Source organism: Gigantopelta aegis, chromosome 4 (genome assembly GCF_016097555.1).
Source record: "Gigantopelta aegis isolate Gae_Host chromosome 4, Gae_host_genome, whole genome shotgun sequence".
In the NCBI taxonomy this organism is placed as follows: domain Eukaryota; kingdom Metazoa; phylum Mollusca; class Gastropoda; order Neomphalida; family Peltospiridae; genus Gigantopelta; species Gigantopelta aegis.
Window position 1 is genome coordinate 34,766,822 of NC_054702.1, and position 25,343 is coordinate 34,792,164.

The 25,343-nt window shown below is 34.5% G+C and overlaps 1 protein-coding gene across 3 annotated transcripts in view; it reads right to left on the minus strand.

Moving 5' to 3' along the window:
• LOC121370451 (E3 ubiquitin-protein ligase HECTD1-like) overlaps nucleotides 1-25,343 on the minus strand; it is a 63,683-nt gene that overhangs the window by 23,208 nt on the left and 15,132 nt on the right. The window contains exons 3-25 of one of the 3 annotated variants that reach the window (XM_041495687.1): nucleotides 24,331-24,558; nucleotides 22,319-22,644; nucleotides 21,276-21,564; nucleotides 20,633-20,731; nucleotides 20,155-20,278; nucleotides 19,381-19,606; nucleotides 18,377-18,518; nucleotides 17,618-17,791; nucleotides 16,991-17,234; nucleotides 16,361-16,536; nucleotides 14,737-14,901; nucleotides 14,099-14,236; nucleotides 12,564-12,710; nucleotides 11,657-11,745; nucleotides 11,254-11,268; nucleotides 8,437-8,545; nucleotides 7,786-7,920; nucleotides 5,865-6,007; nucleotides 5,002-5,145; nucleotides 4,434-4,514; nucleotides 3,898-3,996; nucleotides 3,368-3,531; nucleotides 2,302-2,433 (exon numbers count right to left, since the gene is read on the minus strand). In XM_041495687.1, the coding sequence (XP_041351621.1) occupies nucleotides 2,302-2,433; nucleotides 3,368-3,531; nucleotides 3,898-3,996; nucleotides 4,434-4,514; nucleotides 5,002-5,145; nucleotides 5,865-6,007; nucleotides 7,786-7,920; nucleotides 8,437-8,545; nucleotides 11,254-11,268; nucleotides 11,657-11,745; nucleotides 12,564-12,710; nucleotides 14,099-14,236; nucleotides 14,737-14,901; nucleotides 16,361-16,536; nucleotides 16,991-17,234; nucleotides 17,618-17,791; nucleotides 18,377-18,518; nucleotides 19,381-19,606; nucleotides 20,155-20,278; nucleotides 20,633-20,731; nucleotides 21,276-21,564; nucleotides 22,319-22,644; nucleotides 24,331-24,558 (3,589 nt within the window). Of the gene's footprint in view, nucleotides 1-2,256; nucleotides 2,434-3,367; nucleotides 3,532-3,897; nucleotides 3,997-4,433; nucleotides 4,515-5,001; nucleotides 5,146-5,864; nucleotides 6,008-7,785; nucleotides 7,921-8,436; nucleotides 8,546-11,253; nucleotides 11,269-11,656; nucleotides 11,746-12,563; nucleotides 12,711-14,098; nucleotides 14,237-14,736; nucleotides 14,902-16,360; nucleotides 16,537-16,990; nucleotides 17,235-17,617; nucleotides 17,792-18,376; nucleotides 18,519-19,380; nucleotides 19,607-20,154; nucleotides 20,279-20,632; nucleotides 20,732-21,275; nucleotides 21,565-22,318; nucleotides 22,645-24,330; nucleotides 24,559-25,343 lie in introns of all 3 variants that reach the window. The other 2 variants (XM_041495685.1, XM_041495686.1) reach the window with 2 other exon arrangements.

Genomic DNA, 25,343 nt, shown 5'->3' on the forward strand with positions numbered 1-25,343 from the left:
ATTTAGAAGAAAAAAAGCTGAAATAAATTGGTGATTAATCCGTTTTGTTGGTGCTCACTGTATCATGTGTGTGGTAAGCCGACTGTAATCGCCAGTCAACGTGTGTAGTGTCAATCACAATACCCGACTACAAGATTTAAGAATGACATAATTAAATTGAATAAACGAACTCCTAATGTTTTGTTTGCCATACACTGCTGTTAATCAGAGGCCATCTCAACAACAGGTAAGTTAATCTGTCAATCACAAGTTTATTTCACTCTCAGACTATTATTTTTAGAAGTACCACATGTGCGCTTGTATGCCTGTGCGAGCTTAACTATTGAGACCGTATTCAACTGACGTGTTCACGGCAATCATTGTTCTATATTCATTACATTACATTGAGAAGCCTTAGTAATTAAAGGTTTAGAGATCAATCATCCTAGGCGGTTATGTATTTAATAAATGTGACTGAGAAAGGGTTCTTATTCATTTATTCATTAGACGCAGTGTACGTTATATCTATTAAACGCAAAAGAAACGATTTGTCACTTGCTGATAAATACGAAGCTGTTAAATGTTTGAACTCCCAGCAAATGCGCCTGAATTGGTTGGATTGTTAAAAAACAAGAACAAAAAACAAACACCCTGTTATTTATGAATCGTCAAATAAAAGTATCTGCTTTATTGTCAGACACCAATAAGTCGGACCACAGTCAATTGCGTTAGAATGGTCATGCATGCAATGTAGATTGCTGGAACTGGTAACAACTCACTGGTTGAGTTTAACTTTAACTTCTTAACAATAGCCAAGTCATTATTTGGGGAGTCACAAATAATGCCAAAGCTTGCCACATCTTTTGTGATGGAAACACCAGACCAGTCTTCACTGTAACTTCATACATGGTCACGTAATTCTACTAGTAAGGTACATTCAGTCAATCAACCGTTCAACAGTCCAGTAATACCGGAAACTGACGTCATTTTATAAATATGTGCACCGATGAACTGTGTGATGGTTCTGTTGTTCTAAGTTTATCTTATTAACAACATGGCTAATACACTTTATTTACACTACTGGATGGTCAGTACTTTTTTTTTTATGCACAAAGTTTGTGTTTATAAGACAACGATGCCCAATAACAACAGGTAACAAAGACGTTAAAAAAATAATATAGATTATTGGCAGAATAAAACAAAAATTATAATTTTTAGTTTTTAATTATTATTTCTTTTTACATTCATATATATCCAACTGCATGTGTTAACTATAATAGATCCAGTATGAAGTACAGCACTGTGCTAGACTGTCTCCCATGCTGTTTTTGTAACTGGATGGCTGTTACAAAGTGAAAGTCGGTACTATCGGTTAACCGACTAACCCACTTAACTGCATATGACTGAGCTGCACCATGGGTATGCAAATAAGCGGGTTTGACTGTATATAGATGGATACTCTAATATAAGCTTACTGAAAATACTGCTAAAGCAATACATGTCCACTACCATGCTCAACAAATTTTCATAATCAAGGGCCATAACTATTGTCAAAAATGGGTAAATCTCCATGAAAGTCAAACTTGATCTTTAACTCCACATGATAAAACTATACACAACATTTTAGCTCCTGGCATTGCAAAAAAAAAAAAAAAAGTCTGAAAAGATACACATGGTTCAGATGAACAGATGCAGATGGATGGATGGATGGATAGGTGGAGATAAAACCAATATAGTCACCTCCAGATGGACTGGTAGGAGACTAATAACAAAAAAGATCTTAAATTTGTAAAATTGTTTTAAACCATATATATATATATATATAAAAAAAAGGGGAGTTACCTATAGTACTCTATTTTTGTAAATTTTAATGAAAAGAGGAAGAAGAAGAAAGATTAAGAGAAATTTCAGATTCTAATCAAATTTTTTGTCATACTACACAAAAGATTAGCACAGCCAAAATGTAATATCTTGAACTGCAGGTAGTAAAGCAGAAATACTAACATAACCAAACAAACCATAGTACAGTGAGTGATCATTGTTCACTGATTCATTGTAGTGAAGTAGCAAAAACTTCTCTCTTTTTTTTTTTTTTGTAAAACAGATTTTAAATATGGAACTAGTTTACAAGAAAGATCTTCGTCTGCCTAACTCAACTAATTTAATAAATGACAAGGTGAGATCAGGAAACGACCCTGACATTCTTCATGTATGCGGAAACATAAAGACAAAAATAAATAAGACATGCAATAAGGCGGTAGTGTTCGTGGATTCTACCATTGTGTAGCTCTCCAGTAACAGTGCCTTCGCCAGCAGGATTACCATCTTGGTCCCGCCATTTCCAGTCCATGCCACGCACGACGCGGGCACCGGGAAGCATCTGTTTCAAGACGTGGGTGCGGAGGACACGACGCTGTCGCCGCATGCTCGCCTCGGCTTCACGGGCAGCTTTGCCTGGTGAAAGACAAGACAAACCCAGATAAGTTAACAGTGAGGGGTACTGCCAAACGTTTCTTATTGCGATATATATTGTGATACAGGAATCTGCATTACGATACATACCACGATATATTGCAAAGAGCAATTCTCAAATATCAGAATTTATAAAGTGCACTAATTTCATTTTGTATAACTTAATAAAATGATACATCAGTCAATCGAGATTCCTTCCAAACAAGGAAAGCTATCTTTGTTTTTTCTTAAACTGGTAGTTTTTGTTAGAAAATATAATATTTGTGCACTATACACATACAAAATATATAAGTTCAATATACCGATATGCTAGAAAAGTATCGCAATATGTATTGTTAAACAATTTATATTGCAGTATACCGGTTATAAGTTAACATTTAACATAAAAGTTTTTGGAGGGTTTTTTAAAACTTGTTTAATTAATATATGATAGATACCAAATAGCACTAATTAACCAATGTATTGGGGGTATCATTAATCAAACAACTTCTTTTTTTCAGTTATACTTGTTTCTCAGTTTTCAAGTGATAGGACTAATATGTCCAAAAAATACATTGTTTTTTTAGTGTAGCATTCTAGCATAAGAAAAGCAAGCAAATCAGTAACTCAACTACATTCATATTTATTAGTATCTGTAATCTAATCCAAATGGAAATTCAGACAAAAATGCACAATAAAAAATAACAGATCATAAACTACAATGACAAAGAATTTCAGCTAATAGTTTAAAGTATAATTTGTTTAACAATACTGTACCTGCTGCCATACACATTACCTTCTTTGATTAACATTGAAATGTCTTTGTACTCAATTTCTAACCAACATAACAGCACAGACCACATCCTTTAAAACACCACAGGTTGGAATGGGTAAAAACTGTTATTGAAAAGGTACTAAAATAAAATGTTCTTCATACCTATGTCATCACACACCCCTGTGACAGAGCCATAGATTTCGAAGCCTGACAGAGACAGATAGTGGGTCTGACCACTGGCATTCTTTCCAGCCTGCTGAATACGGACATGGCGCCAACCCTGTGTTTCATCCTTTGTTGCTTCAATCGGCCAGGAGGCAGTGGATCTGAAAAATTCAATACACAGGTACTCAACTGTTTCAGTTTACAACAACGTATTTGTAACAAACAAAAAACAAGGCAAAAGTGTACCGTACAAATAAAATGCAGACATTTAAATTATCATACAAACCGAGGCAATTATTTAATTATTAAATCTGCATCAAATGTTATTCATCAGCAAATATATTTGAGCCAATAAAATTTCATGAAAACAGAGCTGTTCAATATAAATACTAAAAGAATGTAAGTTTCTAGTTTTACACACACACACACACACACACACACACACACACACACACACACACACAAATTCAGTATAATATTCTAGTAAAAGAATGGTTTGTATATGGAATCATGTAAGTGAAATTTACCCCGGTTCATTTAAAGAACAGTCGTTGGAGTGATGGTACAGAGTCTGCCAGGTCACTCCATCCTTTGACATCTGCAGATTCCAATTCCGCAACGCAGATCTGTAAAAAATAAAACAGTATTTTCTATTTCCAACTGCTAAATTAACACAAATTTTACAGAATTAAATGTCTCACCTATCATAAACTTATTCAATGTCACTTACAGTTGCATCAGTAGATGAATGTTATAAAAAAAAATATATATATTAAACATTTCTTTAAAAATTAAACAAAAACGTTTAACTTTAATTTAATAAAAAAAATTATATCTTTAACATAGATTGAGATGAACATTTAAAGATGCAACTATAAACCATATTTCATTGTTCTACGACTTATAGTTTATGTGAAATGAAGATAACATGAAAATGTAATGTTGGAGCTAACAAAACATTGACGCCATCATTGCTGCTACTTTCACCCGACTTCATACGAAAATAAAACCCATATATTTCAAAACCCAGTAAAACAGAATCTAGATAGTAACTTCTACTTACTTTCCATATCCTCTGGCATGACGAAGTGTGTAACTTGTTGGGATTACCCATACTCCAAGATCAATAGCAAACCAGGACTTCCTGCAATACAATTCAATAAAATCATGTAGACACACTTTAAAAACAATATACTGAAATCTCAATTTGCATTCAAACACCATGAGTGACAAAATGAAAAAAACACCATAGAGATGGAGAAAACTAATGGGAAGGGAACACAATTATTTTTAGTATACAATGGTAACTGAACTGTAAGAAAGTAAGACTTACCAACAATGAATTATGTTAGGAACAACATGTAATGCAAGAAAAAAAACACCTAAATTTAACTTTTGTCAAATGGCAATGTATATACAGTAGAATCTCGTTGGGTCGAACTCGGGAGGGTCGAATACACCGCAAAGCTCGAACCAAATATGAAGACCCAAGTTACATAATGTTGACCAAATGGTTAGGTCGAACTGCCCGATAGGTCGAACACTTTCTCGAGCACCGACAGGATTCAAGCCAATGTGATTCAACTGTAATTAGGTTACAAGGGGGCTTCAAAACAATTAATGTCACTAACTTGTCATCATTTGTATGGCAGTTCAATGCAGCAGATTCACGACTGAGAATATCTTCCAGTTTACCGTAAGGTAAATTCCTCCCTTCTGATGAGGTGACCACAACCAGACCATACTGGGCTGGATTTATCCACTCATAGGAAGTTCTGAAATTAAGACATGTTTAAACTATGTATTCATGGTTTATAAAATATTTCACTATTTAAAGTAAAGTTTGTTTTATTTAATGACGCCACTAGAGCACACTGATTTTTTTATCTTATCATCGGCTATTGGACGTCAAACATATGGTCATTCTGACTGTTTTTTAGAGGAAACCTGCTGTCACCACATAGGCTACTCTTTTACGACAGGCAGCAAGGGATCTTTTATTTGTGCTTCTCACAGGCAGGATAGCACAAACCATGGCCTTTGCTGAACTAGTTATGGATCACTGGTCGGTGCAAGTGGTTTACACCTACCCATTGAGCCTTGCGGAGCACTCACTCAGGGTTTGGAGTCAGTATCTGGATTAAAAATCCCATGCCTTGACTGGGATCTGAACCCAGTACCTACCAGCCTGTAGACCGATGGCTTTCACAGGATGGATCAAATCATAAGTTCTGCAATTAACACATTTAGAAAAACAATTTTATCAAACATAACCGATTCATAACACTTATAATATTTACGAATTTTTGCTATGAAAGTATAGTCTGTTTAATAATACTCATATGACAACAGTCAATTACAGTTACTTGGAATTATCTACTTTGTTTTGACGTAATTAAGCCTCCCTGATGTATGAACCACTGCCTATCAAAATTTAAAATACACTTTTAAAATATTTAAAACTCAGATCAGAATAAAAGTTTAAGTATCATACTTGGCATTTGTTCCAATCCAATAAACAAGACCGTTTTCATCGAAGTCATGTTGATGAGTGAATGACATGGAACCTTCTGCTTCTTTGATTTTCTTCAGATAGGTAAATGTTGACCGTTCATAGTCATACCATTGTTTGGCAACCTGCAAAATAGGTGTAAGTACCATATAATTATGTTTGCCTATATGTATTGTTTTTCGCTTTTTTTTCTTCTTTTTTTTAAGTACTTGCCATACTATTCTAAATACTATCACACATAAAATGTTCGACGTATCTTAAAGTAATTATATTTTGTTCAAATAATGTAAACATTAGCCAATCACAATTTTGTAAAATTATTTTCAGGGTTTGGAAGTACGAGCTCAAGTAACAGCTGAGGTTGACTAATAGACAAAGATATTATGATAATGTATAAATCAAAGTTTAACCATGACCAACCATCTAAGGTTTATAGAAAATGCACACAGTCTTATATTCTGATTGCTATGTATGTGATAATCAAAGGTTATTTATACTTTTATGCTAACCCATTACAACAGCTTGAAACACTAATTAAGCTAAGCATAAATTTAACGCCTGGTATGCATATTCAACGATATATAATGCACATTATTGCTTAATATCAACACGTATAATCGTATAGTTAATTAATAAAATGGTTAAATGTAACGGCTATTATATATAACGCGCGCAGCCATTTTGTACCATCTCAGTGAGTACACCCTCTGGCAAGCTAGTGATTACGTAATACTTAACGCGTAACGTCAGGAATGAGCCTTAGAACTAGAGAAACACAATCTACCTGGTTTTTGCGGGATGATAAATAGTCATACACTGCAATGTTCTGTAATAATACACATTCCAGTAAGCCAGCAATAAGTATATCCAGCACTATATATATTATTTTTCAATACAAAATAAAATACCATTGTCAAAGTGGCTACACAACAAGTCGAAACAATTAACAATGTTTTGCCCATGCATTAACCTACGTACTGAAATGATACACGGAGTGTTTTCTTAGTTAATTGGTCTATGCTGTTAGTTGCTTCTACCTGTGATTCCTGATTGGCAGGTGTGTATTTGATTGGTAACCAGACGGGCCAATTAATTGACGCTGTCTAGACACAAAAATATATACCGGTATTGTGGAATATTACCTGTCACCCCTAAAATTGTAATGGACATGGTTTATTACTGTAAATAGTTCTGTAAAACTATTGATTAAGTAGACTTTTCCATCTAAAATCACAGAACTGACCAATTAAGGTAGTCCCAAAGAAAAGAAAATTATCACTTGGGTATCGTGGGTTGTAGTTTTTGCTCTAACGTAGCATATCAATAGGCTGAATACTGTACATTTTTCCTTTGGATTATTTAACAGAGAAAAATACTATAACCCCATTTTGTTCTGTTAATGCAACTTGAAATATATTTAGTTGAATAGTTTATTATATTATTACATCATTTATGCTGTTTTACAAGTCAAGTTGATCAAAGAGAAGCGCCTTGTCGAAAATTACTGCTTTTGTTTACACTGTACATACAGGAGATGGTCAGGAGCTGACATCACTTCGCCCTAAGCTATCCCACCGGACGTCACAAAAACAAAACAAAATGGCTGCCCCCAGTTAGCAGGAATAATCATGTTTTTGTATTAACTCTAAAATTACATGTTTTTCATTTGCTAAAGTGTCAGTATGTGTTGGTGGTCCGGGTATGCATCTTTCCAACACATAAGGCTCTTGTTTGAGTTGACCCTACCTTTAAGCATTATTGCATTCTTAAAATATAGCTGGTACCAAAATGTTTGATCTGAAACATAACAAGTTCTTTTTACTTTCTGTAAAAATCAACAACAGCATGTCTTGTGTTTCTTTGAACAAATTTCTTTTCCATAATTATTTTTCAGTCTACTCACCATTTTTAATAAATATCTTTCAAGATCTGCAACACTTGTCAATGGCTCCATTTTAAGACTCCTCCCAGACCTGTCAATCAAGTGAGATTCTCCAGAATACCGTTCAAGTCGAAAACGTAACCTTCTCGTTAGGATCTGAAAAGAAAGAAAAATTATGAAACAAAACATGCCTCGTTTTGGACATTCCTTAATACAAAAAGGCAATATGTAAATAATATAAGTGTATGACGAAAAAACGTTATAGTATTTAACCCACAGGATCACTCCCACTTTCTAATTTACCATCATTACTCGAGCATGTTTTTCTACACAAATATATAAGCAAAGTTATATTCATGCAATCGCAAATCAGTGTCATCAATAATAATGTAAAAATTTATTTCAAGACGATAATATAATTTTACTTTTAACCCACTTAAATGACCACAGAAAAACAATTAATAATGTTGACTGGTTCTCAGACAACTATTCCAATGCATAAAGAATGAGAATAAACACATTTGTCAAAGCTACATTTTATTGTTTTCTGTGAAATATGTTTTTTGAAAAATAGATGTAATAAATTATGTTTGTGGGTCTTACCTGCAAAGCGTAGTTTGAGCCAGGCAGATCATAGCTGTAGACTGTCAGAAATTATGTTAGTAGTCTTACCTGCAAAGCGTAGTTTGAGCCAGGCAGGTCATAGCTGTAGACTGGCAGACGTTCTATCGACTCTAGGGCTGAGATCAATTTTCTTGTCAGCTGTATAGCCGGGGCAATGCTGAAGAACAATCATTACATTTACTGATGACTAGTTTAAAACAAATTCTTTTTCACATGCTGTGCTGTCCAGGTACCAGAAACAAACTTGTAAAGATGTTTCATTCACTTAATATATTATTAAAACCATTTAAATTATTCTTTCCAAATTATTTCACAGACTAAGTGCTATTCTTCTAACCATAGTTTTGAATATAGGTTTTTGTGTTTGACATTCAATTATAGAAATAACATTAAAGTCTGGTAGGTTGTAAAATTACGCCCCAATACCTCCATGAGCAGATCATCAAGCGACTGCAACAAACAGCAGATAACAATCTGAATTATTAATTTTTAAAAAGTGGAAAAGTGTTTATAAAAGATACATTGTTGCTAACTAAAAGGAGTAACCAATGTGGTAGCAGCCAGTTTCTTCTTTCATCCCCTAGATCTAGTATTGCAACTGCCACATTAAACAGGTAATAATAATATCCTTTGATTAAGTAATTGTGAAGCAGCATCTTTTAACACATTCCTGTTTTTTTACTACAAACTGTTCTAGGGTGAGGGTATTTGGTGCTATTTGTCAAAGTATTTACTTAGTGTTGTATCATGTGCCATAAATCATAGGGGTATAGGGGCACGTTAATATAGTTCTGAGTCTGAGTGTTATATTAAAATGTTTTTCTTCTGATTTTACCATGGCTGAAAATCATTTTAATTTATCAGTGAAGCTTTTAAAAAGTTTCTATTGCTTACCATGATTAAATATACTTTTGTTTAACAAACATTATGTCTCGAAAGTTATAAGAACATAGTTTAATGCAATATTGAAAAGAAAACAGCTGAGTTAAAACTATGCAGACAAAGCTTTTACTGAGATACACTTAACATACCAGATTATACCCCAAAAAATGGAAAGAAAATAACTTAAAATAAAAGTAATTGAAAAAGCAAAAAATAAGCACAGGTAACCAGAAGTACATTTTCAAAGCGATGATAAGTAAATATGAGCTGATAATCCAAGGCTTACTGAGTGATGCGTATAGAAGATTACAAGTGATTCCATGTTAGTTCAACACATTTTTAGAAAAGTCATGTATCGGAAAAAAATGTGACTGGCTTCTCAAACTTTTGTGTAATTTTATGCCACATATAATAATGAAGTGGAAATCAAAGTACTCTTCCTTCTTCACTCGCCATTACCAGCATAGCCCTGCCAACCATCACATTAAAGTTCTTTTTTTTTTAAAAAGGGGGATTTTTTATAACTTTAAAAGTAATTACCATATTTTCCCCGTGTATTATGCATACTTTTTTTCCAGAAAATACAGGTTAAAAATGGGGTGCGCACTATACATAGCAATAGAAAAAATATCTTTTAAAAATGTCCAGCGATCACCCATGAAAAATCGCCGATCGGTAGTTTACGGTACTTTACAGGTTACTGACAGTGTTCATTACAACGAAACGCCAAAACCCTCTTAAAAATCGTTTTTCACTTGTGATGGTTGTAATAAATGCAAAATAAATCTACAAAAGTATCCATACCTCGCCAAAAATTGCACAAAAATTACAAAACTGGACTGTAAATATTTTTAATTTCCATGAGATTTCATTCGGCCATTTCCGGCAAACCGGAAATATACCACACTATTATAAATTTAGCAATCTCGCGCATTCACGTTAGCCACGAGAACGAAATGTAATATGCTATATTTTTGTTTTCATATATTTATTAGTCATTTACAGTGTACATGTATGGGGTATATAACTCTGTTTTGATTTATGCACGTGTGAGCCTGTGACATGTAAGTACGCAAGTACTAGCCTTTGTTTAATGTGACATGTAGGTCTATGTACTCAAATACCTAACTTAAGTTTTGTTTATTGGTTTCTTGAATATACCGCTTCTTTCGCTTTTCGTTAATTTTGGTGACGGGGGAAAGCGGTACATCTTGCATTCACTGTCGATTTTGTGGTTTAAAAAAACGGTGCGCATTATATTGTGATTCATGTTTTTTTTCTTGGAATAAACGTTCAAAGTGGGGGGTGCGCATTATACACCGGTGCGCATAATACATGGAAAAATACGGTATCAACACATTTCCATATGACAAAGACATGAGGTCAGATCACTTGCCAAATGTTTGAAGTGGTAATTATTTTTTGAAAAATGAGTCCTCAATGAAACTTTAATATATATCTGAGAGAGGATTCAATACTTTTTTTCCCTATTTCAACCACTCCTCTTTCACTGGTATACACGACTAAGTACTGTGTGTACGAAAAACATCCTCTGCTAAATATAGGGACCTCAATGTAATGGCAGTGAGTTTCTCAACATGGCTCTTACCATCTTTTACATCTTTATAGCTAAGGAGCTATCATTAGAGAATATATATATTATAATCAAAGTACAGTGGCTGCCAGTGCCACTACTTTTGTAAAAAGAGAGATATATGAGACAGACATATGAAAACAGGGGCATTCAAGCCTAATACTGCATCATTGAGCATTGGAATATAATAATGTAGAACACGCTTTTCAGTAGTAATTGTCCAGTAATATAATCAATAAAATTATGATTAACTTGGAATTTGGAAAAAATATTTAAAAAGCTAAGAGTTCACTTAAACTGCTCTCTCATGTAGTCTCTGTAACTGCTAAAAAAGCTAGATGAAAAGAAGTAGTATTTTAAAATATTTGCACAACTAGAATTATGCTTACCTATCATCAGAAAGCCTTCAACAAAAAAATAAAGAAATAATTTATTATAAACAATAGCTACTCACAGTTTATTTAGGAAATTACATTAAAACATATTTTATAATTTAATTTTTTTCTTTCTCAAAACATAATCGTCTAACATACAATTGAATGGGGAACCAACCATGAATTTGATATAATCTTGGCAAAACAATGTGGCAATCCATTTATTTCGTGAACCAACTTAGATCCTTCTGTTTTATTATATAAAAAAATAGCTTCTAATATTATGGTCTTAGCGTCACCAACTTCCAAATATAATTAACAAACAAGATGCAAATATTATCATATTCCCTTTCACAATATTGTTTACACAAAATGAATGTTAAGTGATATATATAAAGTTGTTGGAAATAAACCCTACCTTTCCTTTTCACTGAATACTGATTTGAAAATGTTAATACGTTCTTTGGTTCTCTTCTTACTTTCCTTACAGTTGACATCTTCAATGTTCTGGAGAAAAAAAAATTAAAATTAAAAAAAGATACATAAATTAACATGTTTTGTAATTATCTTTTTCTGTCACTCTTTTCTTTTTTAAAAATGTTATTTTTAATTTAATATCAATAAAAACTTTAACAAATCTAACTAAAGTACTATGAATAATTTCACTTCCAAATCTGTTACCATACTGAAATTTAAATTGGTTTTAATCAGAAGAAACATAGATACCAGGCAGCCACACTTCACAAATAGTTATCTGCTTAATTTATGTCAAATGGTTGTTTCTGGGATTGTAATTTTAGTCACTCGTTGGCTATTATTTATATCACTGTATAAAATGATTAGTTAGCGAATTGAGAACCACACAAAGATTCTACACAATCTTCCTACTTCACAGTAACTGCCATGTGGTTATCTAAAATGTTAGGTGAAGCATATTTCAGTGGCAGGACTGGGATATAGAGTTGGATAGCATAAGAGTAAAGACAGGTTCTGTCAGAATTGTTGAAATGAGATGGAATTTAAAGAGCAGAAAAAGGGGGAGGGGGCATTGGAATAAAAACAAATAATAAAAACAAAATATAAATATAAATAAATATATTTTTAAATAAAAAAAAATTGGCATATATGTTCAACTTGATGAGTACACTGATCACAATTTGTATGAGATTGCTGCTGCAGAGTTTTTTTTTTTTTTAAATGCAATGAGATGGAACTTAAAAGGCAAAAAAAAAAGAAAAGGAAAGCAGCAGAATAAAAATATATAATAAAAACAAAAAGATATATTTTTAAAAACCAGAACAATTTGGATGAAATGTTCAGCTTACATTGTTGAGTACATTGAGCATAGTTTGTACGAGACCGCTGCTGTAGAGTTCGAAGGAAGAGATTGTGTGTTCTTCTTTTAACAGTGACACCAGCTCCTCTAGGGCACTTCTCATCTCCTGGTTCCACGTCACACCACCATCAGCCAACTGAAACCACAGACACAAAACACTAAAGACACGGACCCTTGTTATTAGCAAGTTTAAAATATGTAAGGCTTGCAATTACTGCGTTTTTACTGTTAAAATACACATCAGACATTCCAACATATATTCAAGTGATTAGTAATATGTCTTTTAACTCTGATAACTTCAGTATGAAGCAGCCCTCAAAATTCACAACAGCAAATAACAGTGCTACCGAAAAAAAGCGGTTGCCAAATTTATCTGTGACAGCATTTTTATCATTAATGGGTATTTATTTTGTTATTATATAACTAAATTGCCGTCGTAAGATGATGTGAATTCCGAGGACCGGTAAAGGTCAGTACTTGGTATATTAGGCTATGCTCCAGTTCAAACTAGGATGCCAAGTTAAATTCTCAGGGGGTTTTCTTTACAAAGGCCGTACAAATGAAAGTTAAAGTTTGTATTGTTTAACAATACCACTAGAGCACATTGATTTATTAGTCATCGGCTATTAGATGTCAAACATTTGTTAATTCTGACATATAGTCTTAGAAAAGAAACCCACTATATTTTTTCATTAGAAGCAACGAATCTTTTATAATAATGCACCATTCCACAGACAGGATAGCACATACCACAGCCATTGATATGTTACACTGGCTAAAATGGAATTTCAAGGACTGGTGCAGGTCAGTACTTGTATATTAAGGCTATATTGCAGTTCAAACTACTATGCCACCTAAAATCTCTGGGTTTTATTGGTATATTGGGCTATATTGCAGTTCAAACTGCTATGCCACCTAAAATCTCTGGGTTTTATTGGTATATTGGGCTATATTGCAGTTCAAACTGCTATGCCACCTAAAATCTCTGGGTTTTATTGGTATATTGGGCTATACTGCAGTTCAAACTACTATGCCACCTAAAATCTCTGGGTTTTATTGGTATATTAGGCTATAGTGCAGTTCAAACTACTATGCCACCTAAAATCTCTGGGTTTTATTGGTATATTAGGCTATACTGCAGTTCAAACTACTATGCCACCTAAAATCTCTGGGTTTTATTGGTATATTAGGCTATACTGCAGTTCAAACTACTATGCCACCTAAAATCTCTGGGTTTTATTGGTATATTAGGCTATACTGCAGTTCAAACTACTATGCCACCTAAAATCTCTGGGTTTTATTGGTATATTAGGCTATAGTGCAGTTCAAACTACTATGCCACCTAAAATCTCTGGGTTTTATTGGTATATTAGGCTATAGTGCAGTTCAAACTACTATGCCACCTAAAATCTCTGGGTTTTATTGGTATATTAGGCTATACTGCAGTTCAAACTATGATGCCACCTAAAATATCTAGGGGGGTTTTCTTTATAAAGGCCTCACAAATGAAGACTATCAACCAACCTTTACGTGATTGATCTGCATAGCACAGGCGGACTCAAGCTGCTGTACGACACTGCAGAGTTTGGCCACCACACCACGCGGGGTTGCCTCTGCCAGCTTGAAATACTGCTCGTACAGTTCACTGGCCAGTGTCTTAACCTGAAAGTAAGTAAATAGAAAAAAACATTATTCAGTATAAATAATTCATACAACAATCTAGTTGTTTTGTTAACATCTTGATATATTCAATAGCAAATTCAAGATGAGTTAAAGATTGCTTTTTTAAACTGGTGATAGAAAAGCAGTTACCTCATTAAATAATAAGAAAATGCAAATATATATATATATATATATATATATATATATATATATATATATATGAAGATAGCCATTTCCCATGGACTGGAGAATTCATAATCAGCCAAGGTATTCCAAATACATATGAAGATAGCCATTTTCCTCGGATTATTACATGTGCTGTGCATCAATCCTATCACCCATCACATCCCAGGTGACCTACATTCCCTCCCCCCTCACCACCACCACACCTGAAAAACAAAACCTGAAAGATATACTGTACTAGTCTACAATTTTATTTTTGACATATCAAGACATTCGTATTTCATATTTACACAAAAAAAGGCATATTTAATCCCTACCTTGGTTCTAATAGCATCAACCTTTGATCTCAACTTCCTGTTCTTCTTTCCGCCCCACCCAACAGCAAACTCTGGTCCTAGAGATGTTTCTGCTGTGAAGGAGTGCTTGGTTCCACGGTTCGACTCAAAGATAAAACCTGGCAGATCTTCTCGAAGGATCGTTGCCTGAAGAAAACAAAAAATATACGTGTGTGCTATTTTGAATAAAAACAAGGCCCCTCAAAAAAAAAATAGGACTCCCTAAACAAATATTCAACCACATGACTGTATTCACATTTTCAACATATTGATAATAACCTGTGCAATCTCAAGTATATTTTTTATTATTCAACTCTTTAGAATCAAAAGGGGGCGGGACGTAACCCAGTGGTAAAGCACTCACTTGATACGCAGTTTGGGATCGATCCTCGTCAGTGGGCCTACTGGGCTAATTCTCGTTCCAGCCAGTACACCATGACTGGCATATCAAAACCGTCGTATATGCTATCCTGTCTGTGGGATGGTGCATACAAAAGATCCCTTGCTACTAATGGAAAAATGTAGCAGGTTTCCTTTCTAAGACTGGATGTCAAAATTACCAAAAATTTTGACATCCAATAGCCGATGATTAATAAATCAATGTGCTCTAGTGGTGTCGCTATACAAAACAAACTAACTAACATTAGCAGGGCTAGCTCTGGAGCAGCAGAAAATTTCGCCAAATTATATATTAAACCTCCAAATTTTATAGATACTCAGTTATTTTGTAACAAAATATCAACTAATGATTTTTATTCTTTTGCCAATTTAAAATAAAATTCACCAGTCGTTTTCAAAATTCGCAATTAGCGAATTTGGCGAGTGCCAGAGCCAGCCCTGATTAGAATCAAAAATGTGTTTAAGTCTTCAGTGTTGCCAGTAGAGTTTAACACATCCTGAAATTTGGTAAATCTGTTGCCATCCATGCAAACACAAAGGTATTACCATACTGCAGTGTGTGCCATATAGTGATAAACCAAGTGATATTGCCTTTTTTTTTCAAGACCACATGCATCTTTTAAATTGATGCCAAAGTATGCGAGGAGAGGTAACAAAAATGGGAAAAAAAATTCCAGTACACAATCATCTTAGTGTGGTACAAATCTTACTCTCTCTAAAGACTTGTGTTTTAATTCCTTCGTACATTTGGCACTGTTCCACTGTTTTGTGTCACACAGTACTAGAAACCTGGCATTAGACTTGTATGTTGTTGGAACACAGGAGTTTATTTAAAATGTAGTAACTGTTGTATTTGTATTTTGTATTTAGTAAATGATGTTACAATATAGAGGTCAAATTTCAATGTTTAGTGGGAACTGACATAAACTGCATCAATTGGTCACCCTTATATTATTTAATAAAGACATTTTTGAAAGGATAAGAGATGGAACTAGCAATATAAACTGATTAATAAATTAATATTTTTACTGATCAATAATTAAAGAAAAAAACTTTTATGAAGTACAGATCAGTAAAATATCAACAACATAAATTAACCAGCAGAATATTAATGTTTTATATCGACCAACATATTAACAACATTAATTAACAAGCAAAATATTAATATTTTATCTCAGCAAATAAAATATCACTAATTTACTCTCACCTGTTGTCCATCTGAGTTGTGTATCTGTATTTCCGAGTCTTTACGGCAGGTGAGAGACCAATTCCCGACCACTAAGCGTGTCTGACTCTGACGAGATAAGATAGGCTGGCTTGCCGTCCCAGTCTTAATTTGACTCTTAGCTCTCTGTAGCTTCTCCAGAAACTCACCACGATTTTCTGAAATTAGTACAAGAATACTGTACCTTTCGAAGATGAATAAAGATTTTAAATAACTAAAAATACAAACAATATCTTAACTTTTGCATATATCCAAAGAGAAATGACAACAATAAAATGTAAAATGTTTAATAACATAATCATTTTTACAAGGCTCAAAATTACCCCTCAAAATGCACAATACACTTTCATATAACCAACTTCACATGCAGGTTTTATTTTTCATAGTATTAATGTAACAATGTGGGTTTTTTTTACTTACACTGACCAATATCATTATTTTAAGTTCAAACCTGGGCTGCGTTCAACCAGACTGAGCGGAAAAACGTCCGCCAGTCTGGTTTGTGCGCTTCACAGTAAACCAAATGGCCACATTGGGAACTAATCAAATAGTTCACGAACGTTAGCTGGCTGAATTTGGGGCTGGGTTTCATGTGTATTAATCCAAAATTACCTGAATTATCGGATCCACCTTCTGGGCTCCCACTTGAGTACATTGTTGCCAGCTTGCTGTCGAGGATAAATCTGAACCAGCCATTGCTGCCATTAGATAGCTCCAAGGCTGCGGCGTCACTCCATAGATACAGGCAGTCCCGACCCCTGACAATACACCAGTCCTTCCAGTGGTACGGTTTGCCCTGAACTATATCCTTGGCATCATCTGTAACACACTCCTCCTCTTCCTTGATACTGAAGTGCTGAAATTACAAGAAGAAAGAAGGTTGAAGATGAGGGATAGCATAAATAAAATACAGCAAACTGATGCTATTCTGTCTTCTAGAAGAGTAATCAGTGGCTATGGAATAAAGATAATAACTTGCAGAAGATGGTTTCACTGCCACGGGTGTAACTAACCAGCATATGAAAAAAAGCAGCAACCTGATCTCGCTTAAGGAAAAATGAACTCATCCCATTGTCAAGACAGCTAAATTAACTAGTCGGGATTAGATACGAATAAGGAGAACAAACTTTATATTACTAAATGAAAACGGCTTATTGTCAGCATGAAATGCCATTTACGTGAATACTGTGACATCTCTTTTCAAAGATGCTAAGCACACGCTGGATAGAACTGTGTTACCTTTTCATCCTTCACTTTGGCTGCAGATTCTTCATCATCAGAAGTGGGTCCAGCCAGCGTCAAGACTCGGCTAAACAGCCCAAGTCTTGCAAGGTGTTCTAGGAACATCTCCTGACCTTTCAGCATCAAATCCTGCATGATCTGTAGAACTGTGTAGTGGCCCTCATCATCTTCCTGGGAAAAAGAAGAAGTTTGTTTTGTGTAACGACACCACTAGAGCAAACATTTGGTGATTTTGACAGTCTTTAGAGCTGAAATCTGCTACATTTTTCCATTTAATACCAAGGGATCTTTTATATGCACCATCCCACAAACAGGATAACACATACCACGGCCTTTGATATACCAGTCGTGGTGCACTGGCTAGAACAAGAAAATAGTCCAATGGGTCTACCAACAATGGGGATCAATCCTAGACCAACCACGCATCAGGTTTACCACTGAGCTATGTCCCACCCTCCAGAAAAATAGTCTACATTGGCATTAAAAAGTTTTCTTTTAAAAAATACATTACCATTAAATTGATCACCTTTGATTGTGCTTTTTATTTCATTCAACAACAACAGCAGATATACATGTTTATTATAATGCAAGAAATAATACAAATTGCTGTTAATGTCACTTAACTTTTTTCTTTTTTTTTAATTTCATATTAAAAAATTAACAATGTTATTTTATGTTCCTCACTATGTATCAAATGCTGTTGTAAGAATCTACTGAAAATCCCAGTATTACAGAAAAAACCCACTTATTTTATACCTCTGTATCCAAAACTGTAGACAAAACCTCAGTGAGAGATGAAGCAAAATTTGGAGATGTGAATTCTGGACTGCACATTTCCGCGAGAAGTGAACTTGATATGTAGTGAAGCATTTTACGAATCAGTGACAAACTGGCTTTTCTGGAAACAAAACAAAACATCTGACATTGAAAAAGAAGCAGTTTTGAACTAATCTGCTAATAACACAGGACTTAAATACAGTGAAAAGAAAATGATTTTAGATGTATTTCTCAATTGGACTAAAATTATTATGTAATAGTTGCGTGTAAAAGCTAAAAATAAAGTACATATTTTTATACATAATGAATATTTTCTCCAATATGCATTGCGAATAATAATAGTAGTAGTAGTAAATATTTAGTCTAAAGACCAGTGTTGTTTGTTTATGGACTGGGTCAACTATTCAGAATACAAGTTGACAGAAGGAAATGAACTTGATCGCCTGACATTGTAAACTCTACCCGATGAAGAAATATCATGTACTATATAATGCAGGATAATGATTTTCAAAGCTATCTTTGCACTAAGATATCGTCAAACCGTCATAAGCTATGAAGTCACAATGACATGTGCCATTCCCTACAATGGTTTTACGATATCATATCAATGTGTTAAGATAAAGGGTGGGACGTAGACCAGTGCTCGCTTGATGCATGGTTAGTTTATGATAGATCCCCATCGTGTGGCCCACTGGACTATTTCTCATTCTAGCCAGTGCACCACGACTGGTATATCAAAGGCTAAGGTATGTGCTAACCTGTCTGTGGGATGGTTCATATAAAAGATCCCATGCTACTAATGGCAAAATCTAGCTGGTTTCCTCTCTAAGACCAGTCAAAATTACCAAATGTTTGACATCCAATAGCCAATGATTATTAACTTAATGTTCTCCAGTTGTGTTGTTAAACAAAAAAACCCTTTAAAACTTTAATTTTGTGCTAAGATAACTTTGAAAATCTGGGCACAGGTTATTAAACTTCACCTGACAGATGCCAGCATGGAGCTATGAAAGACTTGAGTGAATACTGGAAGCAGACATCGGACGTAGAGTGGAGACACCTCCGGGTCTCCTTTTGATTCCAACGAGTCAGCCTTCTCTGCCTCATTGCTCTCCTCCTTCTTCTCCTTCTCAACCTCCGTCGCGGTGGACGTGGTCGCAGCCTGCGCAGGTACCGCGGCCTCCCGGTTTACAGGAACCATCCACTCTCCTAAAGTGAAAAAGCCCCAAACATTTTAAAGAATCACTTTGAAGTATGAGAACATATTATTTTTATAATAAGTCATGTCATTTTGCATTAGTACATTATTTTAATAAAGTATAAATTCAATTTTTTATAGATCTGTCTTGAAGTAAATAAAAAAAAAATGATGTAAAAAATATATCCTATTTTCCATTTTGAAGTAAACAAGAAAAATACTTTTTCTAGCAGATCTCAGAAGAGGTGCACATTGAATATTATCAAATAATGGGTCAAACAATTCATAAAATCTAATTTTAATTAAATTAATTTCAAACAAATAGAAATAATGAAAACATAATATGTAATATCACTAATTATACTTTAAAAATAATGCAGGTAAAAAAGTGGCTCTAACAGAACCCTACACATAAAGTCATTTAATGTTTTGTTTTCATTAATATTTTCATTTTAAGTTTGTAATAAAGAATATCAATATTTATATAAAAGTCAAAACCTTTCTATTCCATATTTTTCTGCCACTGACAGACAGTGTGAGACAAAAAGATAATATTCACCTGGTGATTGCAAGATTGTTATGACCTCTCTGTGACCTTCGTCGCCTCTTTCTCGAGCTTTGTCTAGAGGAGTCTTGCTGTCCTCGTCCCGCAAATCTGGATTAGCACCATAGCGAAGCAGAGTCTGCATAAAGAGCAAAATTACAACTCAAAATACACACAATAAATAGTCAAACAGTTGCTTTATTATAGAACTACAGACCATTCTATTTTACTGACAAGATGCTTACTTCTTGTGTGTGAGGCTAAATGTCTACCATAAGTTATTAACAGTAATAAAAAAAAAACCACCATTATAGTGGATCCAAATATTTAAGTAGCTGACATTAGTTTCAAAAGGTACATACATTTTTGGTTTGGTTAAAATGTATTCTGAGCTACATGTACTACAAACACCAGAATTATAAAAAGCATATTAGATTTGCTAAAGTTGAAAATGTAAGCAAACAGATGGAATATATATTAGTTGCAAACACACCTTGACAATTTGAGGTCTCCCAAAGCAGGCTGCATAGTGAAGAGATGAAGATCGGAGTCCACGGTTCACGTCGGCTCCTCTCTCACACAGAAACTCAACCTGAAAGTCACAGTATTCAAATTAGCAATCATAAAGATAACTAGTGATCATAATACTACACAATTTAGTATAACTATGAACAGGAAGCAAATATTTTAAAACTTTTTAAAGCAGTTTAATTATTTAAAAAAAACAATTCTGAGGGAAATAAAGACAAAAGTTGAAATACCTATATTAACCCCACTCCACTAGTGCAATAATATACCACCACCCCTCACCCCAAATAATTATTTACCACATACTATGAAATATTGCATTATTCTACTTATAAAGCAAACCACACATCCCCTCCACTACATGGTAACAGATTTTTGTTGATGTTTGGGGAAATGCAGCAATGAAAATGTCTATAGACTAATAAACCTGGAACAATTACTAGGCTTATTGTGATCTCTTCATTAAGGAACTAGAACAGGATTTTTTTGGGTTTTTTGATGGCACTAAAATCCAAAGGTTTTTCATCTCTTATTTCCCATTCAATAAAGTTAAATTTTGTTTTGTTCAATGACACCTCCCCCACTCAATAAATGGTTATAAACAATACCATTTCCTGAGTGCCGAATGCTGAAGCCCAGTTCAACAGCGTCTGTCCTACATCATCCATGAAGTTGACCTCAAATCCACCATCGATGGCATCAATCAGTGCATCCGTGTCCTTGCTGCGGATACAGTCAATGAGTTGGCGGTGTGAACGCTCCCCAGTGCTATCCGTGCGTCGCAGTCCAGGCAGGCGGCTTGTAATACTGCACACACCGGTCTTTGGCAACGCCTTTCTGCCCTCAAACAACAGCACAAGCAGGAGGTCCACCAATCGCATTGTGTCCAGGCAACACCTGTTAGAAAACGTTTTAAAATTATAGCTACTGATGACTTAAATATTTCCAACATTTTATGAATAGTAAAAATGTTAGCAAATATCTCAGATATTTACCATATTACTAGAAAGAATAAAATATTTTACTGTCATTACCTGGTGTTCCTTTGGTAAAGCATAACTATAGTCCATCTCATCATTCTAGAAAGATGTTTTTTGTAAATAATTTCAGTTTGGTTTGACATAAGAAAAGCTAAAGTGTTTTGGAAAATAATACAAATATGCTATTTTTGTGTGCAATTTACAGATCAATCGGCTAAGAGATAAACAACTTGTAGTCATTTCCATAGTATGAAAAAAGGTGTTCCCTGTAGGACAGACTATAAACTGGGTTAGGTGTTTCTTTGGTAAAGCAAAACTAAACTGGATTATTATATTATTTAAAAAATGTTACAAAATTAGATGACAAGCAATAAAAATCATGTGCCAATTACTTTACCCAATACAGTTTTTGTTGTGGAAATCGGGGTCTATGTTCCAAAATTTCAAAATCCAAATACAAGATCAAGACTTAAGATTAGACTTATAGTTTTATAATCGTAAGGCCAGATGTCATGGATTAATAAAATGAGATCATGGATCATTTTGTTTAATAAAATTATCTGTTACAAACAGATGCCAATAAAAATGATTTACCGCCACATTTTCCATTTCTGTCCACTAACAACTATTAAATCACCTCTGAAACGTTAGACATAACAGAGTTTACTTACCTTTCATCTCCTCTCAAACCACTCTCAACAGCATCTGGTAGATCTGACCTCAGAAGGTCGTGAGTGATGGCTGGAGAGCCGCGACACAGGGTGGACAACAAACTGATCACCGTGGAGATGCTTGGATTTGATTTCACCTCCGGAGCAATCGCAGACGTGCCTGGGGTCGAAGATACAGACACGTTGTGACTGGCCTCGCCCACCCAGTGAAGTCGTTGAAGCAGCTCCCGGATCAGTCCATGTTTGGCAAGAGGGGCGGGGTCAATGCCACGGCGAGTATAGCGGTCAGCCAATGAGGCAAAGCATCGTAATGCTCCGTCTGCCACCTAAAAATTGTCAATAAGAAAAACTTAATAAATATTCTCAATGCATAAAGAAATGTGTTAATAAAATGTTCGCATCATATATATATATATATATATATATATATATATATATATATATGAGCCGTCACACGCAAAACCCTACAACTTAGCATGACGTCAGAAACCGACTAAATGCGGCTCAAAGTTTGACGTCACATGTAAATGCGGAAGTTAAAGTTGACATGCTGTTTGTGTTGTTTGTTTTCAAGAAGTTAGAAGATGACATCTTCTTCTTTACATGAAGATCAGTAAACATATATCTGTATGTACAATAGTGTTTGGTTACTATTTTGTATTTTGTACCTGAGAACATTGGTCAAGATCGTTAGCGATACCATCAGTAATTTGATACACATTTACAAGCATAGGGAGAAGTCCTATATATCGATATGGTATGCAAGTATCACACTTTTTTTTATAACGTACATGATTATACATAACATAAAGTTCAGCAACTTTTCCAGAAGTTATATACAATATTCATAAGTTAGACGAAACATCAAATTAGGATCGTATCGGGTTGCATGGGTCTACCACTCAGTTAGGCCTACCTGTTCTGTGGACTACAATCAACACCACTATTTCTACTCCTATTTCTATTTATAATCTAAATACTGAAAACTAAATCATTTCCTATAACAACAAAAAATATATATATCTGTAACAATACTACATTTTTAGTTATTTATTTTACCATCGTTTGCAAACAAATTTACTGTCATCTGCACACACATTGCGGTACAGTAACAGAAACATTTCATTTGTATACCTCATGATATATTATATTTATTTACGTCATGATGTCATTGCATAAACTGGTCTAGAGATTAACATGTGTAGGTATAGTAGATCGAAAGGTTGTTTCTCCCAATTTTATTCTTATTTTTATTGCTGTGTGTGTATGTGCGTGCATGCGTGTGTGTGATAATTATTAAATTATTCTATCTGTTCACTTTACTCACTGCACATCATTTGTATAGAAGGAGTTGGTTTTCTTTCCTTACAGATGTATATATTTTAATTTTGAGGCACATTTTGGAATTCAAAATAGACCAAGACTAAGAACAGTGGAAACGGAAGAAACAGTATCTGTATTAGATGATGAGTGGGACATAGTCCAGTGGTAAAGCACACGCCTGATGCGCGGTAGGTCTGGGATCGATCCCCATCGATGGAGCCATTGAGCTATTTCTCGTCCCATCCAGTGCACAACGACTGGCATAACAAAGGCCATGGTACACATGTATGTGCTATCCTGTCTGTGGGATGGTGCATATAAAACATCCGTTGCTACTAATAGAAAAATGTAGTGGGTTTCCTCTGTAAGACTATAGGTCAATATTACCAAATGTTTGACATCCAACAGCCGATGATTAATAAATCAATGTTCTCTAACTTTAACTTTAACTGTATTGGATGAATATGATAAATTACAGTCCAGTAGATGTTGACAATAATACTGAACATAGAATCAAACACTTATCTGATAATAACACCAGTGAGCTGAATGACACTGAACCTGATCCAATTAGCACAAGTTACAGAAAGGATGCAGTGGATTGTATTTTAGAAAATAATCTGAAAAACAAATTTATGACCATATACATGTATATCCTATCAAAATAAAACGTTAAGCTATCAACATACGTATTGATCATCATGTTCGAGTAGCGTGGACAGAGACTCGACACAGGTCTCCAGCGAGACGTCTTGCGGCTCCATCTTACTGCAGAGTCGCGAGACAACCGACATCGACGAATGCAGCGTGTCCTTGTGTACCTGAGATCCATGTTCTCGGATGAACGTGAGAACACAGTTCAGTCCACCAGACTCAAACACAGCCCCAGATTCTCGTGTGCAGATCAGTTCCAGGACCTGTAAATCAAAAACAAAAATAAACATAGGGTCAGGGATGTAAAACCCATTTAAAATAAAATCCTGTTTGAAAACTGAAACCTCTAAATACTTTAAAATAAAGGTCATATTTGAGCAAAAATCTAATCCAATATATTTTTTTAAAATAATTTTAAGCAAAAAATGAAGAAGCTTAAATCAAATAAAAGACCAAAAAATCACATTCCCGTCTTTTCCTGTGTATAAAATAAACTCACTACAGGGTCTGCACTTTTTGCAAACAATAAAATTTCCATTCTTTACGAAACCATTCCTAGTTTTTATTGAAATAATTAAAGTTTCACAGGGCTGGTGGGAATCATGTTATTAATACATACATGTATACATGTAGATACTTACACAATGGTAATATTAATTTAATTAATAAGTATATGGTGATAGCATGGCTTAATTTTAAGAACGTCTTTGTTTTATTACTACTTTGCTGAATCTGTCTTTTGTATGACTTTTGAAGAGGTCCAACTCTTAATAAAGGCATTGCTTGTTGATTGATCCGTCATCATATATATTTTGGCAGTGCTGGATTTAGACCTTGGGGGTCCCGGGGCACTTCAGGTTCGGGGGCCCCTCAACACAGAAATTAAATTACATGACAAATAAAAAAAATGAACTAATTTTATAATTATTACATTTTTTTAATAAAGTAAGTCCTTAGTCTGGGGGGCCTCTCTGGCAGGGTGCCTCAGGGCAATTGCCCCCTTTGCCACCTTATAAATCCGGCAATGATTTTGTGGTCATAAATTAAC